Below are 19,084 nucleotides of genomic sequence, written 5' to 3'. Positions count from 1 at the left end.
TCCTCCTTCAGTACCTCACAGAATGAAAGCCGGCTTCGCAGCACCTCCAGTTCCTTCTTAAGATTTTCCTTCTCATTTGCCGTCTCCGCCAGTTGGTTTTGGAGATCCTCTACCTGGTTAGACAACAAAAATCCCCAAAGATTTTATTCCGATTGTGACGCTCGCCTATTTGGGTATCTGATGACTTCTTTTGAACTGAACTGAAAACCCTAGATACGGAGTTCCTGATGTACTTTAGAGTTATTGGCTAGCTGAGTTCACACAAAATGCTGAACTGGATTAAGATAGGTTTGGAGTTTGTTGTTGGAAACCAGGAAAGTGGATCTTTGAATCTGCAGTAGGAAAGAGGCTTTGGATCGACACATTCTCATTAAGAAGGATCAATCACTGCTTGTGTGAACTATGCAAGTCATCACAAGCCAAAAGATGGCTTATGGATTGAGCATTTGGGATCACTTATAGCCATTAGGTCCGTCCTTCCTTCCTTCCTTCCTTCCTTCCTTCCTTCCTTCCTTCCTTCCTTCCTTCCTTCCTTCCTTCCGTTCTCTTTTTCTTTCTTTCTTTCTTTCTTTCTTTCTTTCTTTCTTTCTTTCTTTCTTTCTTTCTTTCTTTTCTTTCTTCTTGCCTGCCTGCCTGCATTTTGGTTGTAAATTGAGGACTACCTGTATTAAATATGCCATGATTTAAGAATCTCTTTAAGAAGAAATTGGATAACCATTTGTCTGAAATGGTATAGGTTTCCTGCCCAAGCAGGGAGTTGGACTAGAAGACCTCCAAGGTCCCTTCCAACTCTGTTATTCTATTCTATTCTATTCTATTCTATTCTATTCTATTCTATTCTATTCCTATTCTATTCTATATTCTACTCTACTCTACTCTATTCTATTCTTGCAATTAGCAAGCTGCCATTAGGCTCTTTGCATCATTGGGGTTATCATGTTGTAATGTGTGACATCATTATGAGTTCAACCATCTGTCTAGCGTCTTTGTGTTCTTCTGTTCCAGAATAAGACTCACCTGCTTCTCCAGAATAGGCAAGGAGCCATTCTGAATCTCCAGCTGCTGCCAGAGGCAAAAAGAAAGAGAGAGAGAGAGAGAGAGAGAAGAAAAGAGGTAAAGTCATTGCCAGGTAAAAAAACTGATTTATTAAAGGATCTTTTGAAACCACTCTTCCCAATTCTGGATGACCAGAAAGTAAAATAAAGCATGGAATTATCAGTCAGAAGTCAAGGACTACCTGTGTAGACAATGGGAACTTGGTGAGTTAGCGGACCTCCTTTGACATGCCTTTAATCTCTGAAGGTTTCAGTGGTTTCTTTTTGCCCCAAATCTGTGGGTCATTCCAACCTTTGGAGGAAGTGCATGGACGTGGAACTTTCCTTTGTTACCCTTAATGTGCCTGTTTGACCTTGAAGGTCAAACACAGTGCATCAAGGAGAGAGAGGGGGGGAGGGGAGAGGGAGGGAGGGAGAGAGAAGATAGACACTAGATCAGGGGTGTGAAACTCACGGCCTGAGGGATGGATCCGGCCCCAGGGTGCTTAGATCTGGCCAGTGGGGCTGCCCTGGAAACAGCGAAAGACCGGCCCGCGGTGCCTCTGCCAGTGAAAACGGAGCTCGGGAGGGTCACGGTTTGCCCTCCCAAGCTCAGTTTTTGTTGTCAGAGGGTTGCAGGAGGTCATTGCAACCAAAAATGGAGCTCAGGAGCCCATTTTTGCTGGCAGAGTGGTCAGGCCATCACAGGTGCCCCCAACACGAGTGACGTTGAGCTGACCACACCCCATTTGCCTCTCCCCCAAGTCAAACAGAACCCTGATGCGGCCCTCAATGAAATCGAGTTTGACACTCCTGCGATAGATAGATAGATAGATAGATAGATAGATAGATAGATAGATAGAGATTGTAGATAAACAGAAGAGAGAGATGTGAGATAGAGACAGAGACAGAGATGAGAGCAATAGCAGACTTATATTATATTAGACTTATATACCGCTTCACAGTGCTTTCCATCCCTCTCTAAGCGGTTTTACAGAGTCAGCCTCTTGCCCCCAACAATCTGGGTCCTCATTTTACTACTTTGGAAGGACGGAAGGCTGAGCCAACCTTGAGCCAATCAGGATCAAACCGCTGGCAGTGGGCAGAGTCAGCCTGCAATACCGCATTCCGACCACTGTGCCACCACGTCTCTTATGCTGGGTTTTCTAAGAGAGCTTCGTTCTAGCATCTTCAAACACTCACTTCCTGTTTCTGTTTGTCTTGGAGCTGCTCCAATCCCCGGATCTTTTGGAGAAACTCAACCCTCTCCTGCCGTAACCTCGCAATCTCCTCGTAGGCTTCCCGATCCCCCTAGAAACAAGGAAGATAGCTGCGTGAGGGTTTTTTTGGTTTTGCCACATTTTACGATGTTTCTGGCCGCCGTTGTTAAGTGAGTCACTGCAGTCTTTAAGTTACTAACATGGTTATACTTATGACGGTTGAATTTTCCCCATGATCACACATTTGAAATTCAGACACATAGCAACTGACTCATGTTTATGAGTCAGTTGCTATGTTCATGTTCCTTCCGTCGTGTTCATGCTCCTTCCATCGGGACCTGAAGACTTGGCTGTTCAAGCAAATAGGCTGACTCTGATTCTGGGTTTTATTATTTATTATTTATTAGTTAATTTGGTTTAAAATGGGATTTAGTTGTATATGTTTCTAACTTGTGTTCGCCGCCCTGAGTCCTTATGGAGAAGGGCGGCATATAAATACATGAAATAAATAAATAAATAAATGTTTATGACGGTTTCAGTGTCCCGGGGTCACGTGATCCCATTTTGCGACCTTCTGACAAGCAAAGTCCACGGGGACAGTCGGATTCACTTAACAGCCATGTTACTAACTTAACAACTGCTGTGATTCACTTAACAAACATTGCAGGAAAAGTCATAAAATGGGGCAAAACTCACATAACAACTGTCTCGCTTAGCAACATAAATGTTAGGCTTAATTGTGGTTGTAAGTCAAGGAGTACCTGTGTTCGCATCGGAGACTAAGCCAAGTCTAAAAATGCTGGCGAACTCCTGGAAGCTTGGCATTCGGACAATTCAGCCATCGATCGACATATAGAGATAATTACAATCCATTCAAAAGGGACAATAAAGACGGAGAGCAAAAGACCAAACGTGTCTCCAGCAGACAACATCCAAATAAGCGGGGATTAATACCAGACAACAAACAGGCAGGAAATGATACACGAATGAAGAAACCTTCAAGGAGGAAACTACGCCACCAAACAAAACTGGTAGGGTAAATCCCAGACTCACTAGCACTGATGTCGTTATCTAGTTTTGTCATGAAATGTCTGCGAGAAAACAGTCAACTCAGAGAGCACCAAGGATCCTACAGTCCCCCTCCTCTTCTTCCTCCACCATCTCCTCCTCCAACCCATTCACTTCTAGCACTGATGATGTTACCTAGTTGGGTAATGAGACGTCTGCAAAAAACCCACCAAGCTCAGAGAGCACCAAGGACCCCACCATTCAACCCTGGGCTACAGAGATTGTCTTGTAATGGGAAAACTAACCATTTCCACCTTCCAGAATACTTCCCCACTTTCTGCTTAAGCCAAGATCTCTGGATATCCCAGTCAGTTCCCCTCCATGCCCAAATGATGCATTTTCAGCCAAAGACATATGTGGACTCTTCCTTCTCTTTCTTCAATGGGCCATGTGGGCACATGAGCCCAATCGGCGGCCTACCTGGTTGGGGTTACAGGTGGGCGGCTGGGGTGCCTTCCGCTTCCTTGGACTGTTGCTCTTCTCCTTGCAAAGGGACTGTCGGGAGGAGGAAGCCTGAGGGATGGAGAGAAGCAGGAGGAGGGAGAGAGAGAGAGAGAGGAAGAGGAGAGAAAAAGGAGTGAGGGAAGAAGACAGGAAAGGGAGGGAGGGAGGGGGAGAAAGAAAGGGAGGGAGGAAGAAAAGGGAAGGAGGGAGGGGCAGAAAGAAGAGAGAGATGGAGAAAGGGGAGGGACAAGGGAAAGAGAAGGGAGGGAAGGGGAGGGAGAAGGGGAAGGAGGAAGAAAGAAAGGAAGAGTGGGACAGAAAGAAGGGAGAGACTGAGAAAGGGAGGGGAGAGGGACAAGGGGAGAGAGGGAGGGATGAAGGGAGGGGAGGGATGGAGAGAGGGAGAAAGAGGAGGGAGGGAGGGAGGAGCATTAAGAGTTGATCTCCCTGCTGTTGCTGCTGCCATTGAGCCCTTTTGGAATGGAAAAGATTTTACCTGAGAGGACAGATCAGGTGATTGTTCCTCTGCAAAAAAGACAAAAATATCAAAGGGATGTTTCAAGGTAGCAGGAAGAACGGCTGGCAAGGAACCCTCCGATTTGCTGGGTCAGTGGGGGATGGGTTGAGCACCCAAAGGGGTTCCTCCCACAGACCCAGGCCCCCTATGATACAGCCAGATGACGAAACGAGGGGAGGGGGGGTTTTTAGAGACCCATAGCTGCTTGGAGGTCTGTCAGGGGTCTCTGGACATAAAGCCATTTAGGATATCAACATATACAAGGGCTTATTACAGCTGCCAGGTGGGGGAAGGGCTGGAAACCTGGGAAAGGGTCTGTTTGGTTTTGCTTGCCGAGGAGAAGAAGGCAGCAGGCCTGGCGTGAACTGCCATACAGGTAGTCCTCGACTTACGACCGCAACTGAGCCCCAAATTTCTGTTGCTAAGTCAGAGACTTGTTACGTGAGCACGTGCCCCATTTTACGACCTTTCTTGCTGCAGCTGTTAAGTGAATCACTGCAGTTTTTAGTAACCTGGTGGTTCAGTGAATCTGGCTTCCCCATGGTCACAAAAGGGGATCACGTGACCTCCAGGACACCACAATCGTCATAAATGTGAGTCAGTTGCCAAGGGTCTGAATTTTTGATCACGTGACCCTGGGGATGCTGTAACGGTCATAAGTGTGAAAAGCAGCCTCACTATTTTTTTCAGTGCCGTTGTAACTTTGAACGGTCATTAAATGAACTGTTGTAAATCGAGGACTACCTGTAGTACCGGTGGAGGAGAAATCTTTGCAGCCCAGGGTTGAAATACGAGCTCCTTGGTGCTCTCTGAGCTTGGTGGTTTTCTTGCAGACGTTTCATGACCGAAATGCACGGAAACACCCAGTGTACTGAAGATGTTACCTAGCTGGGTCATGAAACGTCTGCAAGGAAACAACCAAGCTCGGTGAGCACCATGGGCCTTGGATGTAAAAAGTCTTTCAAGTGGTCAACTCAAGGGGAGAAAGCCAACCTGCAATGCAGCTGAAGGACATTGTGAGTTTCTTCCAGGCCAATCCAAGCTTCTCTTTCGGAGACCCTGCCCCAATTCCTTCGGGAAACCAGTAAACCCTCTTCCTTCAACAGGACTAGCATCCGGGAAGGAGGATGGGGGTCTTACCGCTGGCCCAAGAATGGCGCTGGGCAGCCTCTTGGAGATAATGTTGAATGAGGGCATTGCCCGTGGCGGCTCCGTAGTGTGCGGCATCGCGGCCCGTGGCATCGATCAAGCCGACCCGTGCGCCGCCGTGGATAAGCGCTTCAACTGTCTCCACGCTGCCATTCTCACAAGCGACCATCAGGGCTGTTCTGAAGCAAAGAGGGGCACCGTCAATCCGAGGAGAGGATCTCAAGGCTAGTATTACAGAAGTAACTCTCAAAATACCACCAGGGGTTAGTTAATTGCATCATGTCACTTGGAACAAGAAAGACAAACTCCTGGCTTCGCGCCAGTTTTCTCACCGGCCTTTCTGGTCTCTGGCATTAACAGCAGCTCCTCGGTGTAGCAAGTAGCGGCAGAGCTCCGAATGGTTCATCTTGGCTGCCAGCATCAGAGGAGTTGCCCCATCCTGCCCGGAGAAAGTGGGGAAAACATTGCCTGGTCAGTTGAAACATCTGCGTCTTTATAGCAACTTCATCACCACTCAGTGGAAAACGTCAACATGGATGTTCATGAAAGTTCTCCTTCCTTTCCTTGAAGGAGCTGGTTATGGGAGAAGGGGACAGCAGGAGGAGGAAGGGAAAGAAGAGGAAAGAAGGAAAGAGAAGAAAGAGAAGAAACAGGAAACAAGAAGAAGGCAAAAAGGAGAAGAAAGAAGAAAAGAAAACAGGAGAAAGAGATAGAGGAGGAGGAAAGAAAAGAGAGAGGAGAAGAGAAAGGAAGAAGGCAAAAAGAGGAAAGAAGGAGAAAAGGAAACAAAGAAGAGATGAAAGGTGGAAGAGAAGATGAGAAGAAGGAGAGAAAAGAAGCATAGAAAACAGAAAGGAGAGGAGGAGGAGGATGGGACAAAGAAGGAGAAGAAGGAGAAAGGGATAGAGAAAGAGAAGGTGAGAAGGAGAAGAGGAAACAGAAGGAGAAGAAGGAGGAAATGTAAAAAAATATATTATTTTTTTACAAATTATACAGCCTTTCAGCCTTTCAGAGGTCATTCATAATCACAGCCTCCTTGTAACACTAGGGAGTTACTCAATGCTTTCGTCTGGTTGTGAGAACAACAGAAGCAAAAATGAACGGACACCAGAAACCTGTCAACTTAGGCTGAATGGGCAGGTTGGATGGTGAGGAGACTCTCACCTGGTCCTTGATGTTCAAGGAAGCCTTGAAGTCACAAAGGATTTCCAAACAAGAGATAGACCCATGGATGGCTGGGGGGGCGAAAAAAAGAGAATACGCTTTCTTAACCGGAACATGTTTTCACTGAAAGATAAACCAAATGAGAATCCATCCATTTTCATTAATAATAGCAATAGCGCTTAGACTTATATACCGCTTCACAGCCCTCTCTAAGCGGTTTACAGAGTCGGCCTCTTGCCCCCAACAATCTGGGTCCTCATTTTACCGACCTCGAAAGGACGGAAGGCTGAGTCAACCTTGAGCCAGTCAGGATCGAACTCCTGGCAGTGAGCAAAATCAGCCTGCAATACTGCGGTCCGACCACTGCGCCACCAAGGCTCCTAATTATTGGGATGCTTTTGTAAGTTTTCCTGCAATTTTCAACTTCAGAAATTCCTTCATGTTGTAAACTTGAGAGTACTATGACTTTTAAGCTTCATGGGGATGGATGCAACTTCCAGGCCTAACCAATTCCAAGGGAAACCGCTTAGGTATAAACCAGCCATGTGCTGCAGCGGCCAAAAAAAGCCAATGCAATCCTAGGCTGCACCCACACAGAGATCGTATCAAGATAGCACCATTTTAAGCACCAGCCATCAGCATGGCCGGCTGAGGAATTCTGGGAGTTGAAGTCCACAAGTCTTAAAAGTTGCCAGAGTCGGAGATCCTTGCTTTATCCGATCCGGTAGATAGATGCTTTCAGGGAGAGATGGTCTTGCCAATAACCTAGCCTTGTGTCTAGAACTTACCTGCATGATGGAGTGCGGTCCTTCCCTGGCTATCGGCTACATCAACATGGCAGGAAGACTTAAGTGATGAGAGAGAAAAACTTAAGGGTCAAAAATTCAATGAAAGTTGGAGTCTGATGTCTATCTATCTATCCATCCATCCATCCATCCATCCATCCATCTATCTATCTATCATTATATCTATCTATCTATCTACAGTATCTATCCATCCATCCATCCATCCATCCATTTATTATATAACCCTAGTTATTTATTTAACCCTAATTTATTTGAAAAGAAAGAGAAGCATAAAATAAGACAAAGTTAAAAACAAATAAATAGAAGACATCCTGGAAGAAGGCAACACACAATTCTGCTTGTAAAGTTTGCAAAACTGAATAGCCGTCTCTTACCTGCAACAGCTTGCTGACACACTGGGGGTGGCCGTGTTTTGCCGAGAGGTGCAACGCGGTGTGACCTAGGGAGGGTGGAGAAGATCAGAAGAAGACAAACACGGGGTTACTTGCCTTCCAAGGATGTTGTAAATCGAGGACTACCTGTATCTCCAAAGGTAATGTGCTGCAGCTCTATCCAGGCCAGCCAGGTAGGTTCAAGATTTCCACTCAAATCAGGCAGCCTGATTCTTTGAGACATTCTCAAAAATATTCTCACCTGAACCGTCGGTGGTCAAAGCGTCTGCCCCATGGGCCAACATCACCTCCATGCAGTCCACGTTCCCCTTCATGGCACACAGGTGGAAGCTGCAAGAGGAAAACAAACTCCTGGGAACCCTCAATAGCCAGGGGGAACCCACGCAGGTAGGCCCTGACTTATGACCACAACTGAGCCCAGCATTTCCGTTGCTAAGCAAGGCAGTTGTTAAGTGAATTTTGTCCCATTTCTTGCCACCGTGGTTAAGTGAATCACTGAGATTGTTAAATGAGTCACGGTTGTTAAGTGAATCTGGCTTCCCCATTGACTTTGCTTGTCAGAAGGTCGGGGGTGTTCTCTCCCCCCCCCCCAGGAAACTGCCAAATGCCCAAATTTTGATCATGTGACCCCAGGGATGCTGCAACGGTGTGAAAAAATTTATCATTTTATTATTTGGATGGGAGACCACCAGGAGGTTAGAGTAGGGAGTCAGAAAGGGGCTGGGAGATGAGGGGGAGAGGGTTAAGAAATGGAAAGGAAAAGAAGGGAGGGAGGGAGGGTGAAAGGAGGAGTAGAAGGGAGGGGATTATGAAATGGAAAGTAAAGGAGACAAGATAAAAGGGAGGGAGGGAGGAAAGGACAAGAAAAAGGAAGGAAAGTGAATGGAGGAAGGAAGGAAAAAATAGATGAGAAAGGGAAGGGGAAAGAGGAAGTTGAGGGATAGATGGAAAAAGGAAGAAAGTGAGGAATGAAAAACGGAAGGAAGGGAGAAAGGGGAGGGGAGGAAAGGAGAAAGGAAAGAAACTAAATAGATGAGAAAGGGGAGGGAGGGACAGATGGAAGAAGGAAGAAAGTGAAGAATGAAAACCTGAGAAAGGGAAGGAAGGATTGGGGGAAAGGAAAGGACAGGAAAGGAACTAAGATGAGAAAGGGAAGGGAAGATTTGGAAAAGGAAGGGGAAACAGAAGAAAGTAAATAATTGGGGAGGGGAGGGAAAGAAAAGGAAGGGGGAAGGGATGGGAAAGGAGAAAGGAAGGAAAAACTTACGCCGATTTCCCCTCCATGTCCAGTTTGGTGGGGACCAAGCTCTTCCGGAGCAGGAGAGAGGAGACTCGGTCTGCATCATTGAATTCCACCGCCTGCAGGAGCTTCTCGTCATTCTTGTTCCAGTCTTGGCTCTGAAAACCAACAGCATCACTTGGGGGATAGGCGAGATACGACTTCTCCCTCTCCTTTCCAGCCCACCCAACTTGGAAGACCCAACGAAGCTTCTCCATCTGACCCAACAACTCAGGAAACAGCCTCTACCAAGGAGCTCCTAGAAAAGATATAGTTGACATATATGTTCAGGTACAACACACAGAGAGAAGGACAATCCCCGAACTTCCTGAGAGAACCAAGATCCCATATAGCCATTCCATCTTATCAAGAATTGAGTTTACACATGTTCTTCTCCATCCAGATCGTTGGAGCTTCAAGACGTGGGACCCCATGTAGATCCCATGTCCATGGAGGATCTTCCCTAGTAGTTTCATGTAGATATGAAGTAGGAAAGATGAAAGGTTGGTCCCTGAGGCATCCCACTCATAAAGGGTTCATGGTCACACCTTCCTTTTTATCAATGTCAACCAAAACTGGTCCAAGAAGAAGGAGAACCATCACCACATCCATGCCTCCCAAAAGGATGCTATGATCAATGGCATCAGAAGCCACTGAGAGATCCATGATGGTCCCACCACCTCCAGAAGTCAACAACGTGTGATCAAGATTATCTTCACACTATCCTAGTTGAAATTTGGGATAGGATTCAGACAATCTGCTTTATCCAAAAGTCTTTCCGGATACAACCTGACCACTGAAGATTCTCCACAATCTTCCTCTGAAAGGGAAGGATGAAGATTCGATGGAAGTTGTCCAGGACTTTTTGGGTCCCCTTCTTGAAAAGACACAATTATCTCACATTTGCAACCAAGTGGACCCCAACCACACGTCACCTCCTAATCAGCAGGGGTACAGATCTAACAGAGGGTTGCTGGATAAACAGTCCCAAGAGTCTGGATGGCTTCCTCACGAGTTACCGGGTCAATATTTCCCAACAAGTGGAACCAGATGAAGCCTCGTCCCAAAGGTGCTTTTTCCAGAGGCAACTGGACTTTGCCGTCCAGTTACCAGAAAGTCCAGTTGCCTCTTGGAAAAGCACCTTTGGGACAACCATGACCTGGATGACTGAGAATCTCCATAGACAGATGAAGCTTCAATCAACTTCCTTAGGACTTGGCCAGTCAAGAGTTCAACTCAGGAGTAATCTACTCACTGGATATTCTAGGTGCTTAGGATATTTTTTACAAAGACCATTGAGATGTTCTAGTACCTCATTCGTATTTTTAGAACAATGGACAGTCACTGGGTCCACAAAATGGAGGGACATCAGAGGAACAAGTCAAGGATTCAGCCCCACCCATTCCAAACAACAACAAAGACATCAGTTGAACCTCACAACAGACCAGCATTCCTTCACCTTGACAATTTGAAGATGTGTGGACTTCAATTCCCAGAGTTCCCCATGTTGGCTGGGGGCATTCTGGGAGTTGAAGTCCACGTACCTTCAAGTCGCCAAAATTGAGGAACGCTGCACCAGATCCTGAAGAAAGAACCCCTGGTCTACTACGTGCAACACGGAGGATTAGAATTTGTCCAACCACGACCCCCCCCCCTTTTGAAGAACAATTCATTCCTAAAAAAGAAGAAAATTTGGGGGTGTGAGAACCTCCTTCATGACAAGTTTGTTCGGCTCACTACAGCAACCCCTAAACCCCTATAGATACTTCACATCTTACATCCAGATCTACAAACCATATTGCGGTTTGACATGATGGTTGACCCTACCTGGTAAGAATACAGAAAGCTTAAAAAAAAAAAAACCCACAAAGCTAAACAGGATGTTATCTGGTGAGTCTTATTTATATTATTTGGAAGGGAAGGGGGCATCTTTAGAAGTGTCTGTTATATTATTATCGGAAATGATCTAGGCTCTCCTGCTTGAGCAGGGGTTGGACTAGAAGACCTCTAAAGTCCCTTCCAACACTTCCCGAAGCCACAACAAGAAACAAGGGATGGAAACTAATCATGTAGAGAAGCAACCTAGAAACTAAGACATTTCCTGACAGTGAGGACAATTAATCAGTGGAACTGCTTGCCTCCAGAGGTTGTGGATGCTTCAACACTGGAAGTTTTTAAGAAGAGATCAGACAACAATCTTTCACTAACTGTGAGAGGGATCTTGGAATCCTAGTGGACAATCACTTAAATGTGAGCCAGCCGTGTGCAGCAGCTGCCAAAAAAACCAACACAGTTCTAGGCTGCATTAACAGAGGGATAGAATCAAGATCACATGAAATGTTAATACCACTTTATAAGGCCTTGGTAAGGCCACACTTGGAATACGGCATCCAATTTTGATCGCCACAATATAAAAAAAACGTGGAGACTCTAGAACAGTGATGGCTAACCTTTTTGCCATCACATGCCAGGAGCGGGGAGGATGGGGTGTCGCGCGCACGCGTGCCCAGACCCATAATTCTGGTGGACTGGAAGTTGGCAAACGGGCCGTTTCCGGCCTCCAGAGGGCCTCCGGGGGGTGGAGAAGGCCGTTTTTGCCCTCCCCAAGCTCCTAGAAAGGCTCTGGAGTCTGGGGAGAGAGAAAAACGGGCCTTCACCACCACCACCCCGAGGCCATCCGGGGGCAGGAAACAGCCTGTTTCCCTACTTCCAGTGGGCCTAGAAGGCCCGAAAATCAGCTGGCTGGTGTGCGTATGCGTGCTGGAGCTGAGCTCACGTGCCCACCAATATGGCTACGCATGCCACCTGTGGCACGCGTGCCATAGGTTCGCCATCACGGCTCTAGAAAGTGCAGAGAAGAGCAACAAACATGACGGGGACTGGAGGCTAAAACATATGAAGAATGGTTGCTGGAACTGGGTATGTCTAGTCGGATGAAAAGAAGGACTGATATGACATGATAGCAATGTTCCAATATCTCAGGGGCTGCCACAAAGAAGAGGGAGTCAAGCTATTCTCCAAAGCACCTGAAGGTGCTTCACTCAAGGAGAGAACCCACCTAGAATTAAGAAAGAATTTCCTGACAGTGAGAACAAGTAACCAGTGGAACAACTTGCCTCGAGAAGTTGTTAATTCTCCAACACTGGAAGTTTTTAAGAAGAGATTGGACAACCATTTGTCTGAAACGGTGTAGTAGGGTTTCCTTCTTGAGCAGGGGGTTGGACTGGAAGACCTCCAAGGTCCCTTCCAACTCTGTTATTCTGTTGTTCCTAAAGAGCAAAATATGTTTGACGGTTTAGGATAGGGGACACCCCAGAAAAATCCGAGGGCTACTGGCTAAAGTGGTCAGCTGAAGGCAAGGGCCAGCCACTTCTGCAAAGCTACCCAAATGCTGCATTGGTGCCTTGAGGACTGTCTGGGAGTCAAGATCACTCTGAAGGAGAATTTGTTTCACTTCAGCAGGTTTTACAAATCCAGCCACCGCATGGGTTTTAACCGACGGAAAATTCCACCCTTCCTGCCTTCAACCTTGCAAGGGCCAGGTGTTTTAGAGTCATTTCTAGAATAACCCAATTCTGATGCAAATGTCCCTTTCCTTCACCCTGACCTGCCTTGCAAGCTTGAGAAATGCCAGCGCAGGGACACACGCAGAGAGACCAACATTAAAAAACATTAAAAGCATTTGGAACTGCATTGATGAGAAGTGAAGTGGGGGGGGCAACCTTTAACTCCAAGAAATGCAGAAAGCAAATATTCTTAGAAAGAGAAGACAGGTTGCAAAACAGACCGGAGAGGTTGAGAATATGCCGAGAAAAGCTGAAATAAAATTGGCCCAAAGGTGCTTTTTTACAAAAGGCAACTAGATTTTGTTTTTCCCTGAAGACATTTCGCTTCTCATCCAAGAAGCTTCTTCGGTTCTAATTGAATCATGGAGAACAGAAAGATTTATATTCCTTGCAGTCCTTCCATCCTCCACCATTTAGTCAGAGCTGAAGAAGCTTCTTGGATGAGAAGCGAAACGTCTTCAAGGAAAAACAAAGGGAGTCCGGTTGCCTTTTGGAGAAAAAACACCTTTGGGACAACTGTGACCTGGATGACTGGGAATCTCCACAGGCAATGAAATAAAATTGAAAGTATTGGAAAGGTTTCAAACAGGGGTGAAGCTAGATAGGATTGATCTCAGCTCATGAAGTGACCTTGACTAACCCTCTCCTAACAGTAATGACAATGAACCAGTGGAACTGCCTGCCTCCAGAAGTTGTGGGTGCTCCATCACTGGAGGTTTTGAAGAAGAGATTGGACAACCATTTGTCTGAAATGGTGTAGGCTTTCTTTCTTGAGCAGGAGGTTGGATTAGAAGACCTCCAAGGCCCCTTCCAACTCTCTTATTCTGTTATACATCATCTCTAGGCCGAGCCTACCTCACAGGGTTGTTGTGATGATAATAATGGATGGGCAGAGGAGGAAGGGAACCAGACAAAAATCCTTAACAGCACAAAGGAACCAGGAAAACATCCTTAAACAGGGATATCATGCTAAATAGAAAACATGAGAGTTCTTCCTCTTCCTCTCTTCCATTTCCATCTCTTGTGAAGGAGGAATGCGACGCATACATTTCTGCTAAAAAACAGTCAGTAGCTTTCCGTTCATTCTTCACAGCACAGCTGGAACCCTTCTAGAGCGCGGGGAGAGGTAAGTGGATGAGGGGTGCGGGCTCGCTGCCCTCTGTGCATGCACAGAGCGCAACTGCCCTCCTCTCCTGCTACACAGCCTCCCCTTTCCCCAACCTCGGTCCCTTGCAACATGAACATTTTAAACAAAACATCTCGTCCAGCTGCTTGGAAACCAGCACACGTACGCACGTACACCCTGGCGGGTCTGTAGAGATGGGGAAGGAAGGAGGCTTGGTGCAATGGCAGTGGCGATGGGGTCGGGGAGGGGCGAGTGAGGAGGGGGAGGCTGTCGGAAGGCAGAGGAGCACGGAGGGAAGGATGGGAGGTAAGATGCAGGGGTGCAGAACATACCACGAAGGGGGAGGCGGCGCAGAAGCAGATCTGCTTCATGGTTCCCCCGAGGAAGTAGCGGGTCGCCATCCATCCAACCTGTCTGCCCCCCAGGCCTGGTGCAGAAAGAAGGGGACCAAAGGGGAGATGCTCAGGGCGGCTGCCGGCTGTTGTAGATGGAAGCAAAATGGTCCAGGTAGCTCAGCTGCACCGCACAAAGGCCCTGGGGTGCAGCAGTGCAGGACTGGCTCCCTCTAGTGGCTGAAAGCAAACAGACACACAGAGAGAGACACACAAAATCCCAGCTCTCTTCTTGTTTCTCTCTCTCTGCTCTCAAATCCATCCACCTCGATGCTTTTTAATCAGAATAGAGCTGGAAGGGACTGGATGCCGTATTCCAAGTGTGGCCTTACCAAGGCATTATAAAGCGGTATTAACATTTCGTGTGATCTTGAGTCTATCCCTCTGTTTATGCAGCCTAGAACTGTGTTGGCTTTTTTGGCAGCTGCAGCACACGTCTGGCTCACATTTAAGTGATTGTCCACTAGGACTCCAAGATCCCTCTCACAGTTAGTGAGAGATTGTTAGTTTATAGTTTAGTTTATTTGATTTGTATACCGCCCTACTCCCGAAGGACTCATCTCTTCTTAAAAACTGTCCCATCTCTTCTTAAAAACTTCCAGTGTTGAAGCATCCACAACCTCTGGAGGCAAGCAGTTCCACTGATTAATTGTCCTCACTGTTAGGAAGTTTCTCCTTAGTTCTAGGCTGCTTCTCTCCTTGATTAGTTCCCATCCCTTGTTTCTTGTTCTGGCTTCAGGTCCTTTGGAGAACAGAACATAGGATAAAAGTGTTGGAAGGGACTTTAGAGGTCTTCTAGTCCAACCCCCTGCTCAGGCAGGAGACCTTATGCCATTTCAGACAAGTGGCTATCTGGTCCTTTCGTAAAAGCCTCCAGTATTGGAGCACCCACAACTTCTGGTGGCCAGCTGTTCCACTGGTTAATTGTCCTCACTGTCAGGAAACAGTGGGTCGCTGTTAATTCTGGGTTGCTTTTCTCCTTGATTAGTTTCCATCCATTGCTTCTCATCCTGCCTTCTGGTGCTTTGGAAAGTCAGTTGTCCCCCTCTGCTTTGTGGCAGCCCCTCAAATATTGGAATATTTAACAGATTAACAGAGTTGGAAGGGACCTTGTAGGTCATCTAGTCCAACCCCGTGCCCAAGCAGGGCAACCTACACCACTTCTGACAGATGGCAGTCCGGTCTTTTCTTGAAAGCTTCTGGTGCTTACTAATCAAGTTACGGATGTAGTGTGGGAAGATATAGCCAGCTCAGAGAAAATGTTGCTCTTGATCTGGTCAGATTCTTCATTCCAAGTTAGTAGACGTAGTCCTCGAGTTACGGCCACAACTGACCCCCCAAAATTCCATCACTAAATGAGACATTTATTAAGCCACATTTATTATTTATTATTTATTTATTTTATTAAATTTCTAGACCACCCTTCTCCCGAAGGACTCAGGACGGTGTACAGCCAGAAATAAAACCATGACAATGTAAAAAAAGCAATTTAAAACAATTAAATAAATTGGCCAAAAACTCTAATAAAGCAACCCATTAAAATAGTAAAATATTATTATTATTTAGGCCAGCACTGCTTGTTAGAATAATAATGTTTTTAGGGCGCGACGAAAGGTACGCAGGTCGGAGATCCTACAAATCTCCGGGGGCAGCTCATTCCAGAGGGTAGGGACCCCCCCTGGGGGTCGTCAGCCGACATTGCCTAGCCGACGGCACCCGGAGGAGCCCCTCTCTGTGGGAGCGTACCGGTCGATGGGAGGCTATCGGTGGCAGAAGGCAGTCTCGTAGATACCCTTTTATGACGTTTCTTGCCAAGGTCATTAAGAGAGTCATTGCAGCTGCTAAGTAACACAGTTATAAAAGGTAATCACATGGGATACTGTAATACAGGGAGTCCTCGACTTACAACAGATCATTTAGTGACCATTCACAGTTACAACGGCACTGTAAAAAAAGTGAGTTATGACCGTTTTTCACACTTACAGCCACCCAATAGGGGTGACGTGATAGCAGTCTTCCAATATTTGAGGGGCTGCCCCAAAGAGGAGTGGGTCAACTTGCTCTCCAAAGCACCAGAGGGCAGGACAAGAAGCAATGGATGAGAGCAAACTAATCAAGGAGAGAAGCAACCTGGAATTAAGGAGAAACTTCCTAACAGTGAGGACAATTAAACCAGTGGAACAGCTTGCCACCAGATGTTGTGGGTGCTCCATCACTGGAGGTTTTCAAGAACTGACTGGATACCCATTTGTCCATAATGGTATAGGGCCGTGATGGCGAACCTATGGCACGCGTGCCACAGGTGGCACACGGAGCCATATCTCTGGGCACACAAAAGTTGCCCTAGCTCAGCTCCATCACACATGTGCATGCCAGCCAGCTAATTTTCGGGCCTTCTGGACCCACTGGAAGTCGGAAATCGGGCTGTTTCTGGGCTCCGGAGGGCCCCAAGGGGGTTGAGGAAGGCAGTTTTTGCCCTCCCCAGGCACCTAGAAAGGCTTTGGAGCCTGGGAAGGGTGAAAAACAGGCCTCCCAGTCCCACCGTGCCATTGCATGCCAAAAGCAGGGGAAGTGCGGGGGGGGTCACACATGCATGTGCGAGGGGCTGGGCGCATTGAATTATGGGTGTGGGCACATGTGCGCGCAACCCCCCCACGCTTCCCCCGCCTTTGGCACGCGACGGCAAAAAGGTTAGCCATCACTGGTATAGGGTCTCCTGCTTGAGCAGGGGGTTGGACTAGAAGACCTCCAAGGTTCCCTTCCAACTCTATTATTCTGTGCTTTATGTTCTACGGCCTAGTGCTCTGGTAAAGATTTTGATGCTGGAAAAAGTGAAAGGAACAAGAAGAAGAAAAAGAGGACCACCAGCAAAAAGAGGGACGGACTCAGTTACAGGGACAATGGAAGAAGAGCTGAAAGACCAGGATCTGGACAGCCCTTTCTCTCCGACTCATCAAATCAATCAGCCTTGGCAGCTCCAGCTATTTTTAATCTTATTTCCTCAACAGCAGGGATTTCCCCGTTGCATTAAAGATGAGTAAACTGTCCTTGGCTATTAGAAAGAACCGGAAATTCTATGTAGAGAAAAGTAAAGTCTTACACTTAGGCAAGAAAAAACCAAAAGTACACATATAGACTGGGGGAAACCAGGCTTAATAGCAGTAACTGTGAGAGGGATCTTGGAGTCTTAGTGGACAACCAGCTAAATATGAGCCAGCCGTGTGCAGCGGCAGCCAAAAATTGCTAATCCTAAATTGCATTAACGGAGGGATACAATCAAGATCAAGTGTGGTACTAGTACTACTTTAGAATGCCTTGGTAAAGACCAGAGTTGGAATATTGGATCCTGTTTTAGTCACCACAATATATAAAAAAAAGATATTGAGACTCAAGAGTGCAGAGAAGAGCAACAAAGATGATGATGGGACTAGAGACTAAAGCATATGAAGAACACTTGCAGGAACTGGGCCTGGCTAGTCTAGTGAAGAGAAGGACCAGGGGAGACATGATAGCCGTCTTCTGATATTTGAGGGGCTGCTACAGAGAGGAGAGGGTCAAGCTATTTTCCAAGGCACCTGAAAGCCAGACAAGGAATCATGGATGGAAACTGACCAAGGAGAGATTCAACCTGGAAATAAGGAAGAATTTTCTGACAATGAGAACAATCAACCCATGGAACAGAAGTTGCCTTCAGACGTTGTGGGAGCTTCATCACTGGAAGCTTTCAAGAAGAGACTGGACTGCCATCTGTCAGAAATCGTGTAGAGTCTCCTGCTTGTGTGTGTGTGTGGGGTGGGGGGTTGGACTAGATGACCTACAAGGTCCCTTCCGTTAATCTGTTATCTGGAGTCCCTGCTGGCTGCGCATGCACAGCGCGCACAAAAACACATGCTGCGTGCGCATGCGCAAAGTGCACCAAAAGGAGGTTTGGGAAAGCAAGTAGTAAAAAAAAAAAAAAAAAAGCTACCGGTTCTTTCTGAACTGGTATTTCCGATGATCAGCTGTGCCGCACAGTTTAGAAAGCAGGATTCCCTGCTTTCTAGCAAAGCTAAACAGCGCAGCACAGCCCCTTACCTTCCCAAGCAAGGGTGAAATGCTCACGGTTCGGACCAGATCGTCCGATCCGGTAGCGATGGAGGCGGGTGGTTCGGAGAACCGGTAGCAAAAATCCCAATCCGTCCCCCCCCCCATTGCCCAGCTGAGCCGTGCAATCATCAGAGGCTTTTTTTTTATTATTTTTAAAAGCATTTTTTCTACAACCTCTTCGGCCGAAGAGGTTAGAGAAACAATGCTTTTAAAAGTAAAAAGAAAGCCTCTGCCGATCAGGCAAGTCAGCTGGGATCGTCAGAGGCTTTAAAAGCATTTTTTTTAAACAACCTCTTCAGCCAAAGAGGTTGTAGAAAAATGGTTTTAAAAGTTTTAAAAAAAAAAGTTGGCCACGCCCACTCAGTCATATTACCCCCCCTCCCACCAAGCCACGCCCACAGAACCGGTAGTAACAAAATTTACATTTCGCCACTGCCCTGCTCCCTTTTGCAACCTGTTTTGCAGGATGGAGAGCCGCAAGAAAAGGGCTCTGGGTTTTAATCCCGATTTTAGGAATCTGGCACAGGGCTGAAAAGAGGAGAGACTCTGCCAACGGTGGCTTGTACTTACGTCAACCTTCTTGAACCTGGCTTTCAGGCTCTTCATGTTGCTCTCTGCAAGACACAGATCAAGAGATTAAGGTTCGTGGTGCCTACCGACGACAAGAGGACAGGGAGTCCTCGCCTTACGACCGTAATGGAGCCCGAAATTTCTGTTGCTAAATGTGACAGGCGTTAAGTGAATTCTGCCCCATTTTACCACCTTTCTTGCCACCATCGTTAAGCGAATCCCTGCCATTGTTCAGTTAGTCACACGGTTGTTAAGTGAGTCTGGCTTCCCC

At 46.9% G+C, this 19,084-nt stretch overlaps 1 protein-coding gene across 5 annotated transcripts in view; it reads right to left on the bottom strand.

Moving 5' to 3' along the window:
• ANKRD24 (ankyrin repeat domain 24) overlaps positions 1-19,084 on the bottom strand; it is a 39,661-nt gene that overhangs the window by 16,616 nt on the left and 3,961 nt on the right. The window contains exons 2-14 of one of the 5 annotated variants that reach the window (XM_034404352.3): positions 18,814-18,857; positions 9,062-9,192; positions 8,036-8,124; positions 7,777-7,841; positions 7,385-7,442; positions 6,597-6,667; positions 5,765-5,871; positions 5,424-5,611; positions 4,263-4,291; positions 3,743-3,835; positions 2,238-2,345; positions 1,018-1,062; positions 15-113 (exon numbers count right to left, since the gene is read on the bottom strand). In XM_034404352.3, the coding sequence (XP_034260243.2) occupies positions 15-113; positions 1,018-1,062; positions 2,238-2,345; positions 3,743-3,835; positions 4,263-4,291; positions 5,424-5,611; positions 5,765-5,871; positions 6,597-6,667; positions 7,385-7,442; positions 7,777-7,841; positions 8,036-8,124; positions 9,062-9,192; positions 18,814-18,849 (1,119 nt within the window). In that variant the 5' untranslated portion in view covers positions 18,850-18,857. Of the gene's footprint in view, positions 1-14; positions 114-1,017; positions 1,063-2,237; positions 2,346-3,742; positions 3,836-4,262; positions 4,292-5,423; positions 5,612-5,764; positions 5,872-6,596; positions 6,668-7,384; positions 7,443-7,776; positions 7,842-8,035; positions 8,125-9,061; positions 9,193-14,097; positions 14,313-18,813; positions 18,867-19,084 lie in introns of those variants that run through there. The other 4 variants (XM_087893532.1, XM_034404351.3, XM_034404353.3 and 1 more) reach the window with 4 other exon arrangements.

Source organism: Pantherophis guttatus, chromosome 1 (genome assembly GCF_059756535.1).
Source record: "Pantherophis guttatus breed Tessera chromosome 1, ASM5975653v1, whole genome shotgun sequence".
NCBI lineage: Eukaryota > Metazoa > Chordata > Lepidosauria > Squamata > Colubridae > Pantherophis > Pantherophis guttatus.
The sequence above is the reverse complement of the archived record's forward strand: the minus strand, read 5'-3'. Positions and strand labels throughout refer to the sequence as shown.